This window comes from Carcharhinus amblyrhynchos, chromosome 16 (assembly GCF_965287045.1).
Source record: "Carcharhinus amblyrhynchos chromosome 16, sCarAmb.v2.hapA, whole genome shotgun sequence".
NCBI classification, from domain to species: domain Eukaryota; kingdom Metazoa; phylum Chordata; class Chondrichthyes; order Carcharhiniformes; family Carcharhinidae; genus Carcharhinus; species Carcharhinus amblyrhynchos.
The window spans coordinates 31,600,836-31,622,044 of record NC_137339.1 but is presented as its reverse complement, the minus strand read 5'-3'; the positions used below and the strand labels follow the sequence as shown (position 1 = coordinate 31,622,044).

Sequence of the window (21,209 nt, the reverse complement as noted above, 5' to 3'; positions counted from 1 at the left end):
TTTTCATGCGAGTTACTCATGGGAAGTAGGTTGCCGACAGATACCTATCCTTCCACATACAGGTGCAACAGGTCAAAAGACACTGACTTAGAAAAAAGTACAACAGAAGGGAAACCTACTGAAGTGAACAGGTTAAACATCATGATAGTCATTACAGAAAGCAAGCATTATTGCACAACTAGAACTGATTGACCTTTGATCTAAATCAAAATAGAGAAATGGCAAAGAATTCACCACACGAGACCTTCCACTAGGCAAAAAAAAAGCTTTGATTAAAATAGAATAGTGTGAAAAACAGATCAGAAAATTAGTGGTCACAAAAGACAGCACCAAAGCAGGTAATCCCAAATCATTTAATTGAAATTCTGTTCAATGCATCCAGAAGACCATCAGAATGGGAATGTCTTACTCCTACAAAGAGAACTAGATATGGTGGAAATGTAAAGGCACCACAAAGCTTATTGATATAAGAGCACATGGAGAAGAGAAAATAAGAATATGGAGAAACAACATTTACACAATAGCAAAAAAGGGCTACATTTAAAGAGACCTGAGTGTTGGATTTCCTGGAACACCAGAAAACGTTCAAGTCAGAACAGACTCGAGGGAGATGTGGTATAATGGAGTATGTTAGACTAAGTCCCATTGGGGACTAACTGTAATAATCTGTGATATCATAGAAGTGACATACACACCTGATCTAGGAGTTGAAGAATAAGATATGGTCAGAAACTGGTGTAGTGTTCTTGTAATGGAAAATGTTACAATAGAGTTGTGTTTTGCAGTACCTAACTACACCAACAAACCCATTTTGGCCATCACCATCTTTAGTGGTTCTGTGCTATATGCTCACCTTCTTCGAGCTGCAGAATTGCAGTGTGACCCATGCACTGTTGGATTGTGACACAATGCTTTAAGTGTTTCTCAGTTGCCTCAAAGTGCCTTAGCTTTGTGTTATAAATGTTGCATTATCCTGCTGCATTCAATCTACATCCAAAAAGGGTGAAGTCAGGATTTCAACCAGATGCCATTTTAGCCACATTGGCTTCCCTAATTTCACTTCCAAATGTCTGGGAAACAACTGCTATTGGAACAGTGTTTGAAGCAAAGGACAGCTTGGGATTGGGGTGGATAAGCTTGGCACCCCACTTGCAGACAGACAGACATTCAGCAAGCAAACATTGCAAGTCCAGTATACCAAATTGAAAGCAGATGCAAAATGCTTTTTACCTGGTAGGAGTGTGCATGCTGTTCCACATTGGGAAGATTGGAATGGTCAGATACTGCATCATCTGTGCTCCGGTAGGAAGTTACACAAGTATCAGCATTGATGGAAGAATGGATAGAACTGCAAAGAACAGTCTCTTTGGAATTGAAGGAAGGGGTGAAGTATTTGATAATGACATTTCACTAGTGGTGGCAGAAATTATCCAATGGGAAGTTTTGTGGGATGGAAGGCAAGGATGAGGGGAAATGACCAAGTGAAAAGGGAAGAATCAAAAATGGACCACATGCAGGCAAAGTGAAATCCAAAGCAAAGTTGATTAAAAATTCCAGTTCAGAGTAACCACAAGTAGTAACACTGATAGTCAATGTGCTATGCCAGAAAAGGAAGGGTCACAAGTAGGATGGAAGTAGTGTTCTATGTATCTCTCAAATAGGCAGGCATAGCTAGGACTAATGAGTTCAAGACACTACCTTTTATCTGGAAGAGAAGTTGTTCAAATATAAAAACAGTTGAGCTAGACAGTGGTGATAAGTGGACTTTGGTTCAAGTCTTTCAGGGATGAAATGGAGGACTGCAGGCCTTCCACATGAGGCAAGATGTAGAGGGATGGTCCCATAGTGAAAAGGGGAGAGTTTCCACTAGCACTGCTGCTTCACAGCGCCAGGGTCCTGGGTTTGATTCCCTGCTCAGGTCACTATCTGTGTGGAGTTTGCACATTTGTGTCTGTGTGGGTTTCCTCCCACAGTCTGAAGATGTGCAGGTTAGGTTGATTGGCCACGCTAAGAAATTGCCCCTTAGTGTCCAGGGATGTGTAGGTTAGAGGGATTAGTGGGTATAATATGTAGGGATATGGGGGTAGGATTATGTTCAGTGCAGATTCGATGGGCCAAAAAGGCCTCTTTCTGCACTGTAAGGTTCTATGATACTCTATAATAGAGGACATGAATGGAAGTGAGAACAGGCATTTCTTGCCTATTCAAGCCTTTGAATGCAAACAACTGTACAACCATTCTTTGGGACAACTGACTAAAAAGCTGCTTTAGATTTAAAATTGATAGTACTTTGAGAAAACAGAATTTTGCTTTTAAATTTACAGGAAGGATTTAAATTGAACATTTACAAGATAAAAATCAAATTCTCAAATCAGAAGACATTTTTAAAAATTTTTATTGCTGAAATAACAAATGCAATGAACGTCAAATATTCTTCCTAAGACAACTTATTTGAATACTCAAATGGCACCAGTCCAAACTACAAAATTAATGTTAAATACAAAAATCAAAAATGTTCAAATATTGGTCCACAACAAATGTTTATGCTTGATGCAGGGGGACCAACATAAATAGAGATTGTGGTACCATTACAGTGTTTCAAATCTGAATACATAAAAATTGCATAGAAGTGTAAAGGTTCTTCAAAATAATCTAACGAAATGAATTTTGCAGTAAAAAAGGACAAACCAACTGTAGAGAGAACAAGCAGTGTTACATCAGCCAACATGACTTGGGTGAAACCCTGAATACGAGGTAGAAACAAACGAGGATTCTCTTGAAGCAAATCCTTCTGTAAACCGCATAGCGACGCTTCAGTAAACATGTCCCAAATGCTCAGTCACAGCTAGCATTCTGATCCAATACAAAATGCTCCTAGAATCTATTCCCTCTTTTGCCCCATCCCATTCAATTCTTTCCATACAGAATAGCATTCCCAAGTAACTTGTAAAGCAGCTCATCTACAATAGACATTTTCTGCACTTTCAGCTGCTGAGACTGCAAAAAAAATTTGTATTAACACATCCATGCTAAATGGTAGAGAACAGCACGTTAAAAACACATTCATGGATTAACGAGGACTGCAATTTTAATTGAAGATTCAAGAGTTGAATTTGGTCTCAATATGCAAGTGCCTCCTTCTTTGAATGGAACAACTTTCCATTGCTTTTACTGCGCAATTTAAATAAAACTTTTGCTAAAGTTCCAGGAAGGACTTTAACGTCAAAAACAAAACACTATTTTCATGACTGAAGATCAATTACCCTGTAATTATAGTATGTTAGGTAAAAACATTAAGCAACAGATTAGAAGTGCTAATTGAACAACTAATAAAATGACTCGATAGCTATTTTACTGCACGCTTCACATGTTTTTCCAACCCAGCCTTTGATTATGCAAGTTTGAAATTTGGCTTATTTCCCGATATTTTCTAATGGTCACATTGCTTGCGTTAGCAGGTTCAATGTCATAATATTGTGAAATTAATGGACTTTTAAGTCAGCGTACGGTCAAAATATTGGAGCATTCTTGGACTTAGAAAACGAAGACTTTTTTTGTAAGACTTGGTAGTCTAAGTTTTTAAGAAAGCAAATCAACGCAATATGCTTGGAACTCTACCCATTTACTCAAGAGAAAAAATTACAACCCTTGTAAGATTATTGGCACACATTTACTTTAAAAATTTAACTTTCCAAGATCAAACACTAAAACACATACCAGAATTAAATTGCTACTTACTTTTAGCATAAAAATAGTCCTAATACTAAATGTCTTCAGGGAGGTAGGAGCAAGCAAGGGCAGAGATTGTGCTGTTGAGTATAGGATCTTTTTTCCTCATGAGCATTACAGAAAGATACCCATTAATACAAGTGGAGGTCTATCACTGCAGGTCAGTCTCTTAATCCAGTAATAAATCAGTTACATACAAATGAAGGCTATAGGATAAGTACAAAAAGGTTAATGATCCATCCACATGAGCAGCAAGATGCAAATAGGCCTGCAATTTGCCAGTGGGTCAGCTCTTTTCCAAAAGTTAAATGCAAAATAAGTACCTGGCAGTCCAACTGCATAGGACCAAGTACATTTTCACACTGCAGGAGCACTTAGTGGAATGTTAATTAAATAGTATTTTAAAGCTAATATTTGACAAATACAGTAATGTCTCATCTAAAAAAATTTGACTAGCTTGTAGAAGTGAACAAAGTTAAATCTAACCTCATCAACTCAACAGTAAACCTCAATTTATGTAAAGATGATAATCTTGCAATTTCTCCATTCCATTAGTTACAGTAAAAAAAGCTGTGGTGAATAATTTGGTTTAGATCAATGTTTTGCTTGAGCGATGGAAACAGGGCAATTTGGTATTTAAACTTTGCAGATAATGGCCAAGACACTTTCTTTTAGCTGGGAAACACCTCAAGACAGTGCTGTAGTAAATGGATATATTGCAGTGCTTTAACTACATGTTTAAGGAAAGTCATGTGTAGTCAAGTGGGAACCACTAATAGTTATGTATTTTAGCCAGCAATGGAATAAAATGACTGAGAAGAAGTAAATGTTAAAGATCACTTGTGGACAAGAAATAACATGGGCTAAATTACCCCAATTGAGCTTGGAAAGTTTACAAAGTTATTCAGTATTGCATGAAAAACAAATGCCACCTTTGATCATGTTTACGCAATCTTGAATTCAAAAGATTTGCCAGTTTTTATCCAGCCAAGAATCCAACACTAACCTTGAATGCATAAGAAATGCTGTTCAGGTAATAAATTCATAAACAGCTCAGCCTTTAACAAACCAAATATTGTGATTATCCTGTTTTTTGCAATTAAAGACCAACTATTGAATATTTGATATTACAGAGGGAGACCAAGCAAATGAGATCAACCTTCAGTGGAAATATGCCTAAATTGGTACATTAGAACAAATCTCACCAGATTTCAGCTCGAGCCTATGGCATCTGTATATCCTGGTCGATCAAGTCACAGCTTTCATTCCAGTACCAACTTTGGTACTGAGAACTGTTCAGAATGATTTGGAGAGCCAGCCTCCATAATATCAGTGTTTAAGCTAGTGGTTAAAAGAAGAGAACTTTTATACTATACTTGCCAGTAACATGAGAATGTCATTTTTTGTGAATATGATGCTATTCTAATCTGTTACACAGTATCATCATCAGAACTCCTAGGTCAGTTATTGCACAGCAGTAGATAGTTATCTAAAATTGAGACATTGTTCCTGATGCAGAGGCTCATACCCCAAATTCACAGTTGGGTTTTCCAGGCACGTAGGTGGAAAATTAAGACTGCTGCAAACAGGAACACCAACCATGAATCTCAGATTTCACTCCAGTGAAGTGAAATTCTATGCTATATGGTCTCAATCAATGGAATTAAAATTCTAGAGTACACCATTTTTAAAAGAATATGAATTTTCCACTTCCCACATCTATCTGCAAGAGTAACTGTGGCAGCTCCCACCCCTTTACTATGGTCAGAGAATATGCACAGCTAGGATAAGTTTATTCAAACCCATGAATTGGAAATCCTTTTTAAAAGTAGTTAGCTAAAGTTTCAGCTGCCAGTTACCAAATATCATCAAGGGTAGGACAGAGGAAGGAGGAGGAATGACAAGTGTTTAGCCTTAGTTTCCAAGTGGCCAAGTTCTTTGTTTAGCATTTAATTTCAATGTAGCTACTGATTTTATGGTTGAACTAACTCTCCTCCTCAGGCGTTCAGCCTACCAGAAGCACGTCAACCAAGGCCGTATCAGAAAAACTGGCTCTCCAATATATCGCCTTAAATTTCAAAATGTTTGAATATTTTGTTCCAAGTTCCTCAAATTCTGTCTAGCAATGAATCTGAAAAGTAATTTAAGGCACTCTGGTCACCCATGCTGATCAAAAATCATACTGTTATACAAGCACCGCTGCTCAAATTCTTGCCAACATCTAATGCTTTACATAAAATAAACCAACACAAGATCATACAGCTTTAAGAATTCAATCCACCCAATTAAAATCTTCAAGGACACACCATTTAATCAGATAAAGTGAAGGTACAATCAAATAGTGTAAATACAAGTTTATTGCATGGCAAACACCCCTTCCCAAAAAAATCCTAGCAATTTAATTGCATAGCTTTCCTCATCTTGACATCAGCTAGTGCTGAAGCTCTAAATGCAGCAAAAGTCGCCAAACTCTGTACATTCTAAGGAAGCTGTTCTGTAATTTCCATTCTTGACAGCAAGCTCATGTTCCAATTTATCCAGCCTGTAAAGAAAAAAAATGGTTTACAAAATGAGATTGTTGTCTAATCTGCTTTAAAATACTCGCAAAAGAACGTCTGTTAACATACGATTTCATTGGTTATTATAGTTAGAAGGAAAAGAGAAAACACAACAGGGTCGATCAGTATCTGTGTAAAGTGAAACTAAATTAAACGTTTCAAGTCACAACCTAGCAGCTAGATTGGCCATAAATTTATAAAATCAAGCAAACTTTTCACAAGACTCAAGTAACAAAGGTGTACAGTCATTTGTTAGCACAGAACTTGCGCTTTGCTGAAAAAAGATGTTGTTCAAACTTTTTCATTTTACATTCATCAGGATAATCCACACAAGAATTGATGCTACACGAGGTACTGATTGGTCAATAAATGCTAGGAATCCCAACTATCACTCTGGAGGCAGAGGGGTGGGTACCAATGACCGGAAACTGAACTAGCCATTTAAATATTGTGCTCAAGAGGTCAAAGCGCTAGGTATCCTGCAGCAAGTAACTCATCCCTTGACTTCCCAAAGCCTGTCCAGCACTTAAAAGGCACAGGTCAGGAATGCAATGGAATACTTTCCACTTGCCTGGATGAGCACAGCTCCAAGAGCTCAATATCATCCATGGCAAAGCAGCTTGCTTTATTAGCATATCATTTACCCCCCACCCCACTGAACAATGGCAGCAGCACTGCAGGAACTCACCAAGGCTCCTTAGACAGCACAACCATTTTCATCTAGAAGGGCAAGGGCAGTAGATACATGGGAACAATACCTGGGAGCTTCTTTTCAAGCCATAAGATCCTGACTTGGAAATATATTGCCGTTCCTTTACTGTCACTGGGTCAAAATTCTGGAATTGCCTCCAGAACAGCACCACATGGGCTGTAGTGATTCAAAGCCAGCTCACCACCACTTATCAATGGCAATTAGGGATGGGCAATAAATGTTGACCTAACTAGTAATGCCCACATCCCACAAGTATACAAAATACAAGTTGTAGGCAGTTCAGCTCTAATAGGTGACAAAAGCTTTGTGCTTTTAATTTTGCATTACTGAAAAAGTTCACCACAATTTATACCAAATTATTCACAATCTTCCAAAGCATTGTGAATGTTTTAAATCAGAATAGGAAGGAAGCAATTTTCTGATTTGTTATTTCAATAAACATGTTTGTGAATTAATACTAGTTGGCACATGAACCTAAAAAACTGGTCACCATTGCTTCTTTTGTTCTCAATTCCATCTTATTTAAATGGGTTGAAGCTTAGCTTTTCCACATGGGGGACTTTAATGCAAGCCAAAGATGACTCAAGACTTAGAGTAGAACAATACAACTGTCTATAATCATTTCCAAAAGGTGATGACAGGTTGCTTTATCCTGGACCAATTATCACAAGTTTAAAGGAAGAATGCTAAACACTGGCAACTGCCATTTTATATTTGCACATCCATTAACAAAAATCAGTGAGGCTTGATATAGAAAAGAAAATGGGAACATGAATACCAGCAACTCTGGACAATGAAGCAACAAAGACATTTTCTTCCAATATTGGGATTGTCAAACATAAAATGGCTAGAGACTTTCCTGGGTATATTTCCAAGCACAGACAAGCTGGATGCAGAAAATATTGGAAAATAGGCATAAGCTTGACTAAAATCAGACAGCTTCCTTTATAGGCATATACTTTCAACTCAATTTTTTAACATTCATGCTACTGATGATCCAATGAGTCTGGAGACAGACCAGGAAAAATCTTCTATATTATTGTTCAGATCCATCAAAAGAGCTGGTTAATTCAAGGTGAGTCATAGGGCAAGTATGAAAATTACTCATGATAAGTGGGACAGGACCCAGGGCAGTGGGGGCAACAATATAGTCAAGCAGCGAAATCTTGCTGCATGGAAATCCTCAAAGTGAAACATATGCCCAATAGTTATAGCTTCATATTTGACAGTTTTTACACAGTTCATGCATCAACTTGCTTGGTCTCAAGTGGTTCTCTCCTCCTGAGAATTCCATCTCCACCACATGTCTCACATTTCCTCATCCACAATGGGTGGCTATAACATTCCAATCCTGAGCTACTTTCAATGCTCCCACCATCTTCACTGACACCCATGTACTAGTTCCTGATTGTCCTCTTACTTCAGTCAACCTCAACAGCTGCATCGCACTGGTATCTAGTCATTCCTCCTGCCTCAATATTGTTCAAGCTTTTATAAAAAGGAGGCTGGTCTCAATAGTCCTGTAGATTTTCTCAGCTTTAGCATTACTTTAAAATCAGACAACACTCCACTTCTTTCAATTATTCTAACCAGGGCTTTCTTGGTCTCAAACTGTCCACTCTTACCTCATCTTTTACATAATTTTCCTACATGTCTTTCATGGCAAAATATTTCCTTCTCAGGATCTGAAGAAACATTTTTCCAAGATTTTAATGGCTTTGATTTTGCAGGGATGGTAGTGGATGACAACAAACTGCCAGCATCCTGCAATAACACTAGGTGTACTTAATTAACTGTCACAAGCTCAAGATATCCAGTAGTCATGAAAAACGCAATATAAGTGTAAGATTGTCTGAAATTGACAACCATAATGTTGGACATGCACAGATTAGCACAAAAATCCTGAAGCTGCTGTCATCCAGTGCTGTCACAGACCATGCTAGGGGCACAATGTTCTTAACTGCACTCCACCCAGAGCAATTACTGAATTCGTAAGAACTTAAACTTTGACAGTGCTGTCACAAACCCCATCACCTTGTTCAAATCAGATGCAACTGGGTTTTAAATAGCAATACAATTAATATGGCCCTAAAAATAAAATTCAGATTTGTACAGTACTAATGCAGTTTTTAAAACCAATATTTGTTTCTACATTTACTATATGTAAATCTTAAATATATTTACAGCAGAGTAATTTTAATTTTACTATTTTAAAAGACATCACTGCAGTTTCATACTGGAAATGCCCAATAAAGACTGCTGCGATAGAGGTGTTTTTCTTAAGAGATCACACGATCTGTCCGGAAGGCTGACTTCAAGATCAATAGAAGCAAACTCTGGGCCATAAATTTGCCATTTCCGGATAGACATTACAATACTCACAATATACAGGAAAAAAGATCAACAGGCAAATTCTCACCTCAAGCCTACAACTTTCACATCACTATGAAATGCCCTGGCAAATCATGGATTAGGCCAGAAATTCCAACTATTGGACAAATCAGATTACAGCAGCATCTTAAAATTTTGAGATGCAAAAATCAGCCACAGTCTTACTCAATTGTGGAGCAGGTTCAAGGGGCCACATGGCCTTTTCCTATTAAATATGGCAGCAGTGCCAAAGTTTAGAATTACTCTCCACAGCCTGGAGAAAAACACAAGCTCCGGGGAGCTAAATGTTATAGCAGATCATTAGCAGAAGAGATTTTAAAGGACACAAGAGATCAAAATGAGGTAATGCAAAACAAAACCAAATACAAGCACGTATCAGAACAGAATGATTAGTTATATACTAAATATCTGGAACAGAAATTGAACTAAAGATGGAGATTTAAAAACATGAAACCGATTCCAATGGAAAACAAAGGCTCAAATTAAAAAAACAACAGATTTGAGAAAAAAGATTTACTGGATGCGGGAAGTTTCTTTGGGGTGTCAGGAGCACAATGGAAACAATAACTCATTAGATTTTTCTTGTTTACTACAAGTTTGAAAGTATAAAGAGGGGCAATCAAATCAAAGTATCCAAAGTATTTCCACATTCCTGATACCAGTGAAATTATGGCAGGATTTTTACTTGATGAAACAACAAGCCAATGGGTTTGGTTCTAATTCACTAATAACTTCAGAAAGGCTCAGAACAAAACTGGAATACAACCCAAGTGCTCAAACTAATGCTGGGAATAGAGGAAAAAGGAATAGATTCTTGTGGGACTTAAACAGGTGCATAGACATTTTAAAAACCTGATCTTTGAAAAAAAATGAGACAAATGGCAAGAGGAAAAGAAATGCACTGCTTTTAAACAAACTGCATTTTGAACTGTGTACATAAAATCAACTTTTCTTGCATTCCAAAAACAGCCAGAGGCAGAAATCAATAAGATGAATTTGAACAAAGATCACAACAACAACCTAACATTTATCTCAAATGCACTACTTTCAAGACAGTCAAGTTGCCACCTTGATAATGAAACTTAGCACAAGATGAAAATCGCCTCCAAGTTTCTCAAAACATTTGGCGTTAATATAACGCTTGTAACTTGCACCACAAATCCTAGGATCCCATGAAGACTTGTGTCCACTACAAAACTCCATCAACTGACGAGATATTGGAAATTAAGCCCCAAACACCACATAATCCTTACAATGCAGAGGAGGCTGTTCAGCTCATTGAGTCTACACAGACTCTGAAAAGCATCTTACCCAAGCCCACACTCCACCCTATCACCTACTGGAGTACACAAGTGGAAGAGCACTATACCTCAGGCGAGATTGGAAGTCAATTCGAACAAAAGCCAGTAGAGATTTGTGCCTCTGACCATTTTTCAAACTTGACTGTGCCAAGAGTGGCCAATGTAACATTTTTATTTACTAAAAAGGATAAACCACTTAACAGGCTAATGATAGTCATCGAAAACTTCTAAAAGTTACAATCACTTAGGGTAATTAAGCACAGCCAACTTGTATTTATAAAAAAAAGCAGATAGCTCTGCTGAACTATTGATAAAAATACTAACAGTAGCCACTATTTGATACAAAGCACTACAATCCTATACAGGATGGCTAAAAATGCAAAATAGTAATTCTAATGCTCTGCAAATTAGAATGGTGCCTTATTTTAGGAAGGTTGTCAGGGTATACAGGAAGTGCTGAGATTCACCAAGATGATCAAACTTTAAGAGCATGCCAATTTGCCAAATCCTTCTTGGGGTCAAGTATAAACACTTGAAATCCAAACAATAGATTCAAATTTGATACACTTGCATCAATACATTCTGCAGAGGAAATGAATACTCAATTGCAGCTTGCAGGCTTCTCAAAAAGTTACAAGTTTCAGACCTGTAAGGTCAAAGGTCCCTTCTTTATATCAAAGTACTAACAATAGCAAAGCAACACATCCACTAGAACTTCACCTGCCATTGGTAATACTGCCTTTAGTTGGTAGTTTTATTTATGTAATCTGATTACACCCACTAATAAACATTAAATACTTCAAGTAGTTACTATTTCTTGAGATAAATTACATTTAATCTTGACCAAAAAGTGTTCTTCTGGCTCAAAAATTGTTTCATAACACTTGTGAAACTAGAATAAAGTTGGACTCAGTGGACCCACCTTGGCAGGTGAGAGACAGTATGGCTGCCTTAAGTGGACAAAGCTTGCAAATGAAGCAAGATCAAATAATCCATACTTTTGTCTCGGGTAAGTTTGGAACAAATTAATGTAACAAGTACTGAAATTCTAAATACCAACTTTCTGTAATGTTATTTTAACTCTGCTTAAAGACAAGTTCTCTTAGGAAGACACTGAGCAATAAGCTGAATTCCTGGTCCACAAGTCAGAAGTGGATAGAAAAAGGCTACTACATTTAACAAAAAAAAAATCAGTGCTATGCTCATCCAATACCTGGTAGCCTAGATTATGGATTTTGCTCTCAAAGTTTCCTGCCACTTGCAGTGCAAAAATCAAAGTTCGCAACTACAATATGAAATGCAACTACTGCAGCCAGCAGGATCAAAACAAATGTCCAGTTTGGGGGAAACTAGCTCCAGTTACTCAATTCACCACAAACTGTGCCTCATTTGAGCTTTTATCTTAAATAGGTAATCAATTTTAGCAAAATGACCAACACAATATTGTTAATCCACTGTTAAATGCAAAATGTAAAAGCTACAGAATTGAACTCTGCAAAATAAAACTCTTCAAAAAAATTAACTGAAACTGAACTGAAAGATTTCCCCTAGTTGAGAAAAAAATTCCCCTATCTACAAGGAAATATTATAGAACAAAGGATTTAATAAACCAAAATTTGTGAATATTAATTCCCAGAACTTCCACTCCTGAAAGTAGAACATTCATATGATCTTATGGTATGGGTCTGTTCATCTTGTTTGCATGGACAAAAAAGTAGTTCCTCAACAAATTTTGCAGTGCACACTTATTGCTGGAGGAAAATTTTTTGAACACAGGTGAACATTTAACAAGCCAACAGGCCTACTCCTGTAAAAAGATTCCTAAAAAGTGTACTAATTTGTTGGAACAAGTACATAAGCTTGCTTACAGCTTCACTCCAGACTGCAAAACATTTATCATTTGCTATGAAATCATTAGTGAAATTGCCAGTTCAAAAATCAATTAATAACCAATCTGAATAATTAGATTTGAGCTTCATGATTTGGTCCACAGGAATGACATTTCCCTCCTCCCAAAATATAAATGACTACAACAAGATGTGAAACAGTCAAGCGGGATTGTTTTTAAAATCAACTTACATTCAGCAAATGTTTGTCAGTTCACATTCTTGTTCTGATTAAAAATATAATCTTCCTCATCACATGTTCAAAACTGTTGGATCAGCCATATACTCAACTTCCTTCTTTCTTGGTTAAAACAAAGAACAAAACAGCACAGGAACAGGCCCTTCGGCCTTCCAAGCCTGCACCAATCATGTGTTCCTAACTAAACCATCTGTTTGTATCTCTTTATTCCCAGTCTGTTCATGAATTTGTACAAGGGGCATTAGTAACCTGTTTTGTAGCATAATCAGAATGTGTGACAACCTAATAGAACTTAACTACATCGGTGACAATCAATATTGCTGGCAAGTCCCACTTTGCTTCTGCCACCTATCTTTCCCTTTCCCCCTACAAAGGTATATTGGTTCAATAGAAAATGCAAAGTTTACAAACATACTTCCAGAATAATATGGGCCAAACAAAACCCAACAATTCACATGGGAAGTAGGGCTTAAAGTATGTCAAGTGATCATATCATTTAGTGCAACCACAAAAATGGAGTATTTCTTTCATCATCTGAACTGTTGTGGGCCAAATTCTTAATTAAAAAGGATAAAACAAAAATCACAAAACAAGTGTTTTGTTGGGAGATATTGGAGGATGGAGGTGAAAAAGAGGGTTAAGAGCATTGTTTCTTATTCACAAAAGGGTTTTTGGCTAAGGCAGAGAAGAACGATTTCATTTTTCAAATCTTGAAATTAAGAATGTACAATAACAATTGCATATCAATTTGACAAGTGTGAAATTTAAGGGGAGTTATAGAAGTGTTTTTGGGGCTAAGATGGAATATTGGTGGCAAGGAATTCAGTAGCTGCCATTGATGCTGAGTTTAAGAACATAAGAAATAGGAGGAGTAGGCCATCTAGCCCTTCGAGCCTGCCCCGCCATTCAATAAGATCATGGCTGATCTGTCATGGCTCAGTTCCACATTCCTGCCCTCTCCCCATAACCCTTAATCCCCTCTCTTATCAAAAACCCATCAACCCGCGTCTTAAAAATATTTAGCGAGGTAGCCTCCACCACTTCAATGGGCAGAGAATTCCAGAGATTCACCACCCTTTGAGTGAAGTTCCTCCTCAACTCTGTTCTAAACCACCCCACCCCCCCTTATCTTGAGGCTGTGCCCCCTTGTCCTACTATCCTTTCTGAGCGGGAAGAGTCTCTCCACCTCTATCCTAGCCATCCCATTCATCTTATACTTCTCAATGAGATCTCCCCTCATTCTTCTAAACTCTAACGAGTACAAGCCTAGTTTATTCAGCCTCTCCTCATAGCTCAACCCCCTTAACTCCGGCATCAGCCTAGTAAACCTCCTCTGCGCTCCCTCCAAGGCCAAAATATCCTTGCGTAAGTACGGCGCCCAAAACTGCACACAGTACTCCAGCTGCGGCCTCACCAATAAGTATTGACTTCAAGAAAATCTATTAGCATAATCTTTGCTAATAAGATAAGGGGGATCAAAACCATTAAGTCCCATATCAGCTTATACTGGCAACAGCTATAAAAACAAACAATCCTAAAGAATATCAACATTTCCACAGTCACTGCTTGGCGCACCAAGTATCATCCAGTATTTACTATTCTTACAGACAGTTTGATTTGCATCCAATCCCACATTCATTAAGTTGTTTGCCTGTAAAATGCCTAGAATAATTTAAAATAATAAAACTAGATGATTTGTGCTGTATTGTAAGTACTACAGGTAGACATATTAGACACACTGAATGCCAAGAGCAAAGACTGCAGGGTGTGAAGACGACCAGAATACTTATTGAAAGTGCGATTGTTTTGAATGAGTCACTGGCAAAAAGAGTACTGCAACTCACTTCTGGGAGCAAATTCAGCTGCTCCATTCCTCTTGCGTTATTTCTCAGTGCCCCAGCTGAACACCAGTGACAGAATGTGGGAGAATCAGAATATATTTAAAAATATAGATTTGCTTGTTTTTGGTTCTTATACACATGCTTATGATGATTTTGGCTGCAATAGGATATCATTCAATCATAGGTTGCTTTACAGAAAAGCACCCAGCTCCCTCCTCCCAAAAAGGAAGAAATTTCAAGCTGCTTTCTTAACTCAGATCTTAAAAATGGACTAGCCCCCCCATTTTCAAAAGAGATAAAGCCTAAAGTTTGTGTCACAAGCAAGCTTACATTAACATTGCAATGAAGTCACTGAAAATCCCTGAACTGCCACACTCCTACGCCTGTTCGGATACGCGAAGGAGAATAGCATAGCCAAGACAACTAACCAGCATGTCTCTTGGACTGCAGAAAGAAACCAGAGCAAACATGCAGACACATGGAAATTGTCTGTGCACACAGTGACCCAAGTCAGGATTGGAATCCAGGTCCCTAGCACTGGGGTAGCAGTGCTAACCACTGTGCCACCCGTAGATTATGAGTAAGTATGTTTCACAATAAGGAACCAACTATATACACTAGTTAAGGCTTGTGCAGTATATACAAATCACATAACCAAGAGCCTACACAAATCAGCACTGTGCTTAATGTATACCTTTTACAAGAGTATCCACTTTTACAATAGATAATTTATGCAGCACAAGTGACCTGGTCCATCCTAGTTTCTAACTCAAAGGCGTCGGGACGATCCTGTGGATTAGCAGCCAACATGTCTTTAATAAGTTGCTTGATCCCTTCGGACATGAAAGTTCTCCTTTTCTGTGGGATGTGCAGTTCCATCTTTGGGTTTTCTAGCAGAGCCTCCCCGACAGGTACAATCTCACTGCCCTGCCTCACGTAGGTCCCAAGCAGTTCCTTCTTAGTCTCGGCGTCGATAAAGGTTATCCGCTCGATCATGGCCCAGATGATGATGCCCAGGGCGAAGATGTCCGCCTTGGCCGTGTAGTGTCCCTCCCAGACCTCGGGGGCCATGTAGAAGTCCGAGCCGCAGGCCGAGGACAGCCAGCACTTGTTGACGTTCAGGTTTCGGCTGGCGGCCGCCGCCGCCGCCCCGGCGCCCCCCACCACGCAGACCTTGCTGAGGCCGAAGTCGGCCACCTTGAGGACGGGCGCGCCGCTCTGCTGCGAGACGAGGATGTTGTCGGGCTTGAGGTCGCGGTGGACGATGTGGTTCTTGTGCAGGAAGGCGATGGCGCTGGTCAGCTGCAGCATGAAGCGGGTGTTGACGGCCGAGTCGGGGCGGCGGGACAGCACGTACTGGTTGAGGTCGCCGCCGTCGCAGAACTCCATGACGAACCACAGGTAGCAGGGCTCGCCGGCGCCCAGCACCCGCTCGCCCTTGAGCGAGGTCTCGACCAGCCGCAGGTAGAACTCGGAGCGCTTGTTGCCGTGGCTCATCTTCTGCGCCGTGCCGTTGCGCTGCAGCACGCACTCCTCGAAGCGGATCACGTTCTCGTGCTGCCGCTTCAGGCTGGTCAGGGCCCAGAACTCGGACAGCGCCAGCTCCACGTTCTCGGGCGCGTCGCAGCGGATCTTCTTGATGGCCACCCGGGCGCCGCTCCGCCGCACCACCGCCTCGTACACCACGCCGTAGCTGCCGCGGCCCACCTCCTGCACCAGGCTGTACTTGGGCTCCCAGGGCGGGCCCGGCAGCCGCGGGGGACTCGCGTGATCCTCGCCGCCACCACTCAGCGCCGGCCGCTCCTCACTCTCTCTGGCCTCCATGCTGCTGAGGGGAGACGCTGGCTCTCCACATCACTGTGAGGCAGAGGCCCGGGGCCTGGCTCCCTTCTCCCCCCAGCCGGGCCTGGGCCTCGCGGCCCCCGCTCGCGCTCCAGCTCTCCCCTCCCTCCCCCCGGAGCCCCCCCTGCCCGGGGGAAGGGTTTGAGAGGGAGGGAGACTAAAGAAGGGTTGGGGGGGGGGGGGGGAAAGTAGGGCCTCACTCGTTTCTCTACCTCCACAATCAAGGCCCTTCAGCACTAACTGTTCCCACACCAACCTCAGCCCCGACGGCGGCTGCTGCTGTTGTTTAAAAGCAGGCCTGCGGGCGGGCGGGCCGGCCGCGCTCTCATTCATTGCCGAGGTCACGGCTCCTCCCCCCGCCCAGGCCTCCAATGGACCAGTCCACAGCCCGCCTGGCGCTCACGTGCCGCTGCTCCGCGCAGCCGCGGAACTGATACTGACTGCAGCAACAGTGTGCAGTAAGGCTGGACACATTGTAATGGAGTATATAGTCTGTGCAGGCCGGACACGTTACAGTGTAATGTGTTTGAACAGGCTGGACACATTGTAATGCAGTGTAGAGTCTATGCAGGCTGGACTCATTACAGTATAATGTGTTTGTGCAGGCTGGACACATTGTACTGTAGAGTCTGTGCAGGTTGTAAACCTTGTAACATAGAGTCTGTGCAGGCTGTCCTCCAGAATGCAGAGCTTGTGGAGGCTGAAGTTCTTGTAATGTAGTGTAGCTTCTGTGCAGGCTGTACACTTTGCAATGCAGAGGCTGTAAAGTCCATAACACTGTGTAATCCAATAAAAGGTGTACAGCCTGTAAATGTGCACAGACCTCCTGTAATACAATGCAAGGTTTGCACATGTCAAGTAAAAATGGAAACTAAAAAGTTAGAGCTCTATCAACATTGTATTCAAAAATGTCCATGGAATTTTTAAACTTTATTAAGTGTCCAATACCCAGATTTCCCAGCCTCTGACCTACTCTTGTAGCCATAGTATTTCTGTGGCCATTTCAGTTAAAGTTTTGGTTAATGTGTATCTCCCAGGATGTTGATGGTGGGCAATTTGGCAACAGTAAAGTTACTGAATGTCAAAGGGAGGTGCTTTGATTCTCTCTTGTTGTAGATAGTGATTGCCTGGTACTTGTGTGGCACAAATGTTTCTTGCCACTTAGCAGTCCAAGCCTGAATGTTGTCCAGGTTTGTTGCATGTGGACACTGATTGCTTCAAGGAGTTGTGAATGGTGCTAAACATTGTGCAATCATCAGCAAACACCCCAATTTCTGATGTTATGGTGGAGGGAAGGCCAATGGTGAAGCAGTTGAAGATGGTTGGGCCTAGGGGCAGCATTTGTTCCTTAAGGAAATGTCCTGGGATGGAGGTGATTGATTTCCAACAGCCATAACCATCTTCCCTTGTTGCTAGGTATGACTGCAAGCAGCATAGCATTTTCCCCCTGATTCCTCTCCCTCCACATAGACTCAAGCAGACACCTTTCCACAACCTTTCACTCTGTGGAGGCATGCAAAAATAGTGTCCATTTTGAATTTCAGCCTTTTCTGTCCATTTAAATTAACTCTCAGAGCACTTCTGGTGTGAGTAACATCTCCAGTATTGCTGTAGTATAAGCTCACTTCTCTTAGTTACAGTGATGAGATATCTTTTGATTTAATGGGAATCCCATCCAAAGCCTGCATTGTATGCCTAAGCAATAGGAAAATGGATCTGAGTTACGTTGATGTTGAGTGACATTTCGCCCCACTGCAACTCCAGCTCGAAGAGGGAAATCCTGTCCTAAAGAAGATCCAAGCATGCCAAGCTAATACTGTGCGTTGAACTAGTCAAATCACACCGCCTCTGTTTTCCAGCTTATTTCAGGAGATACAAGGGAGACAATTCAAAAAGAGGAAGTGATTCAAGGAACCAAAACGTTCCTTTTAAATATGGGTGCTATTATTGCTTACTACTATTGTGCAAATGCGGAGGAAGCTCTCGGGTACTCAGTGATTCTTTCCTAACTCTTTCATAATTCTAGGCAGAACCTCATAGATTTCCTCCCTCATCTGTTTTAGAACTTTAGGGCATATGTGACATTACACAGGAAAAAGGATATTGACAAGATTATAAAACAAATAAAACTACAATGAATATCAGATGGAATGTACAGAACATGTTGCCTGCCCACTGGCACAATATTAATCAAATGAAATATCTGTATTCATGGTCAAGAACTGTGAGTTAGCAGGAGTGGTACTCTGCATTTAATTTTATTAAGGTAATTTTGAAAAGTTGCAACTTTTTGTCAACAGTAATTTATTTAAAGCAATAGAGGCTTCTTTCAGCAACAATTTACATTTATATCATGCCTTCAATGTAGTTTTGAAAAGTCCCAAGATCCCACAAATGGTTGACAAAGAAAATTTGACAATCTGCCACAAAAGGAACTATCAGGACAAATGACCAAAACTTGGTCAAAGGGATAGGTCTAAGATGTGTCATGGAGAGAGAGGGAGAGAAGTTTAGGGAAAGACTTCCAAATCTTAAGCCCTAGAAAACTGAAAGTATATCCAACAGTTACAGTGGAGTGATGGAAATTAGAATTATTAGGATTAGGAAGCCAAAACTGGGGAAACTTCTCTGGGTAAACTTCTCTGAGGGTTTAAGACTGGAAGAGGTTACATAAATAAGGCAAGGCGACAGAGGAATTGGAAAACAAGGATAAGAATTTTAAAATCAAGGCATTGCTGTACCAGAAATCGGTTTAGATCATGCATTAAGCATATGCATGGGGCATTGGAGTATTGAATGAGTTCAAATTTACGAAGAGTGCAAGATGGGAGACGGACAATGGGAGCATTGGAACGGTTAATTCTAGAGGTAACAGAGATGGATAAGGGTTTCAGCTGAGGCAGGAATAGAGATGAGTCACGAGATGGAGGTGGCAGTAGGCAGTCTTGGTGATGAAGGGCATATAAGTGAGTACAATACCAGGAATTTAAATATTATAGTATTAGATATGAAGGCATAGTCCCACTGTTATAAAGTGCATTTTCATTTTGATTAACTTGGAATATTTTTAGGATTATTTATTTGTGATTATTTTCCAAAAAAGTTTGTGTAACCAATATGTGGTGTTGAAATTCTTATTTGGAGGAGTGAATGTAAGAACTTGATCAGTCTCAAATATAGTAGTTGGAATTTAAACATAACCATGAAGGAATTTTACAGTCAGCAGTTTGCTTGCTGGTTATTTTGAAAGATGTAATAGCTGCACCTAACAGGAATCCAGTTCACCATTTTCAATCATTTACTTATAGGAGCAAAGAACAAAGAGCGGTACAGCACAGGAACAGGCCCTTCAGTCCTCCAAGCCTGCATCGTTCACGTTGTCCTATCTAGACCAACCACTTATATCCCTCTGTTCACCATTTGTTCACATGCCTATCAAGATAAGTCTTAAGTGTAGCTAATGTAACTGCCTCAAACACCTCACTTGGCAACACATTCCAAGCTCCCACCACCCTCTGTGTAAAAAAAAATTCCCCCATACATCTCCACTGAACCTTTCCCCCCTTGGTCTTGTGCTCCCTTGTAATTGTTATTTCTGCCCTGGGAAAAAGCAGTAACCATTCTGATAGTAAAAGGTGAGGGAAATGATTGATGCCACTCACTCACTATTTTCTAAAACTCACACTGAACAGTCGATTAGAACAATGTAAGCATTATATAAATATATATCTATGTAATGGTTTTTGGACTTAGTCACAGCTTTCGCTCAGCAGTTTTTCTTTACAAACTGGGCAAGCATTTTGTCTAACTTATAAACACCCTTCTCTTGTCTTCTGAGCCAAAAACTTGTGGTGGCTGTTAGCACAAATCTTGTACTGATCTGTGCTTTCCCAGAATCTAATATTGGGAAAAGTGTGGGAAATGGAGTTTGCTTTTTTCATAATTCTAAAATGGGCAACAATTATTTTTAAAAATGCCCAAAAAATCAAACCGATTGCTTGGGCACTGTTAAACTCTGGCTTAAACAGCACTGGAACTAAACACCATATTTTATCCCCTCAAAGGGGGAGGGGGTCTTGCACCTCCTGAATACATTCTGGAGCAGCATTGTGTCATGATTGTGGAGTTATACTGCCACTGCAATATACCTGAAGTTGCTTCGCATCAATACAAATTGGCAATACAAATTCAGCTAAATACACTTCCTTTTTTTCTGCTTCCTATCTTACTGTGGACATAAATTATATGTCAGCGTCCAGATGTACCAATGTTATGATCATGAACTGTATAACTCAAAAGATACCCAAATGAAAGAATTCTATTCTGAAGTTTGATTTCAGATTTTTGAAATCCAGATCAAAATATATTAATTTGATAGTGCTCACCGCATGCAACAGACCAATCATATGTTTTACCTGTTCGATGAATAATCTTAATTGACCAAGTTTAAATAATGTGGGCAAGACAAAGCTCTTTCAAAAAATGCCAAATGTGCTATATTGATTTAGCAGTGTCACATTATTGAAAAATGATTTAATTGTTTAAATATTTATTATTTAATCTGTATTCATTAACATGTAATTTGGAACATTATACACTTCATAGTGATGGTTGGGTAAAAATAACCATGATATGATTTAAGTTTCTATTTCAAATGCATTGGCATTGTTTTTTATAATGCATGCCTAATAAACTCACCTGAATTGATTGTCAATTTCTAATGCTGCAGACTTCTGTTTGTAGCAGTCAA

The 21,209-nt window shown here is 39.9% G+C and overlaps 1 protein-coding gene across 3 annotated transcripts; it reads right to left on the bottom strand.

The window, feature by feature from the left end:
* Window positions 1–2,379: 2,379 nt before the first annotated feature.
* On the bottom strand, window positions 2,380–16,814 carry stk35 (serine/threonine kinase 35). 3 transcript variants are annotated; one of them, XR_013888780.1, is made up of 2 exons: window positions 16,672–16,814; window positions 2,380–6,271 (listed from the first exon to the last, which is right to left on the bottom strand). XR_013888780.1 is itself a non-coding variant. In XM_080204962.1 (2 exons), the coding sequence occupies exons 1-2, from the start codon at window positions 16,439–16,441 to the stop codon at window positions 6,263–6,265; spliced, it is 1,086 nt and encodes a 361-aa protein (XP_080061088.1). In that variant the 5' UTR covers window positions 16,442–16,644; the 3' UTR covers window positions 2,380–6,262. The 3 variants fall into 3 exon arrangements, 2 of the variants coding, with proteins under 2 accessions (XP_080061088.1, XP_080061087.1); XM_080204962.1 differs by lacking the exon at window positions 16,672–16,814 and adding an exon at window positions 15,365–16,644; XM_080204961.1 differs by lacking the exon at window positions 16,672–16,814 and adding an exon at window positions 15,312–16,641.
* Window positions 16,815–21,209: the final 4,395 nt, after the last annotated feature.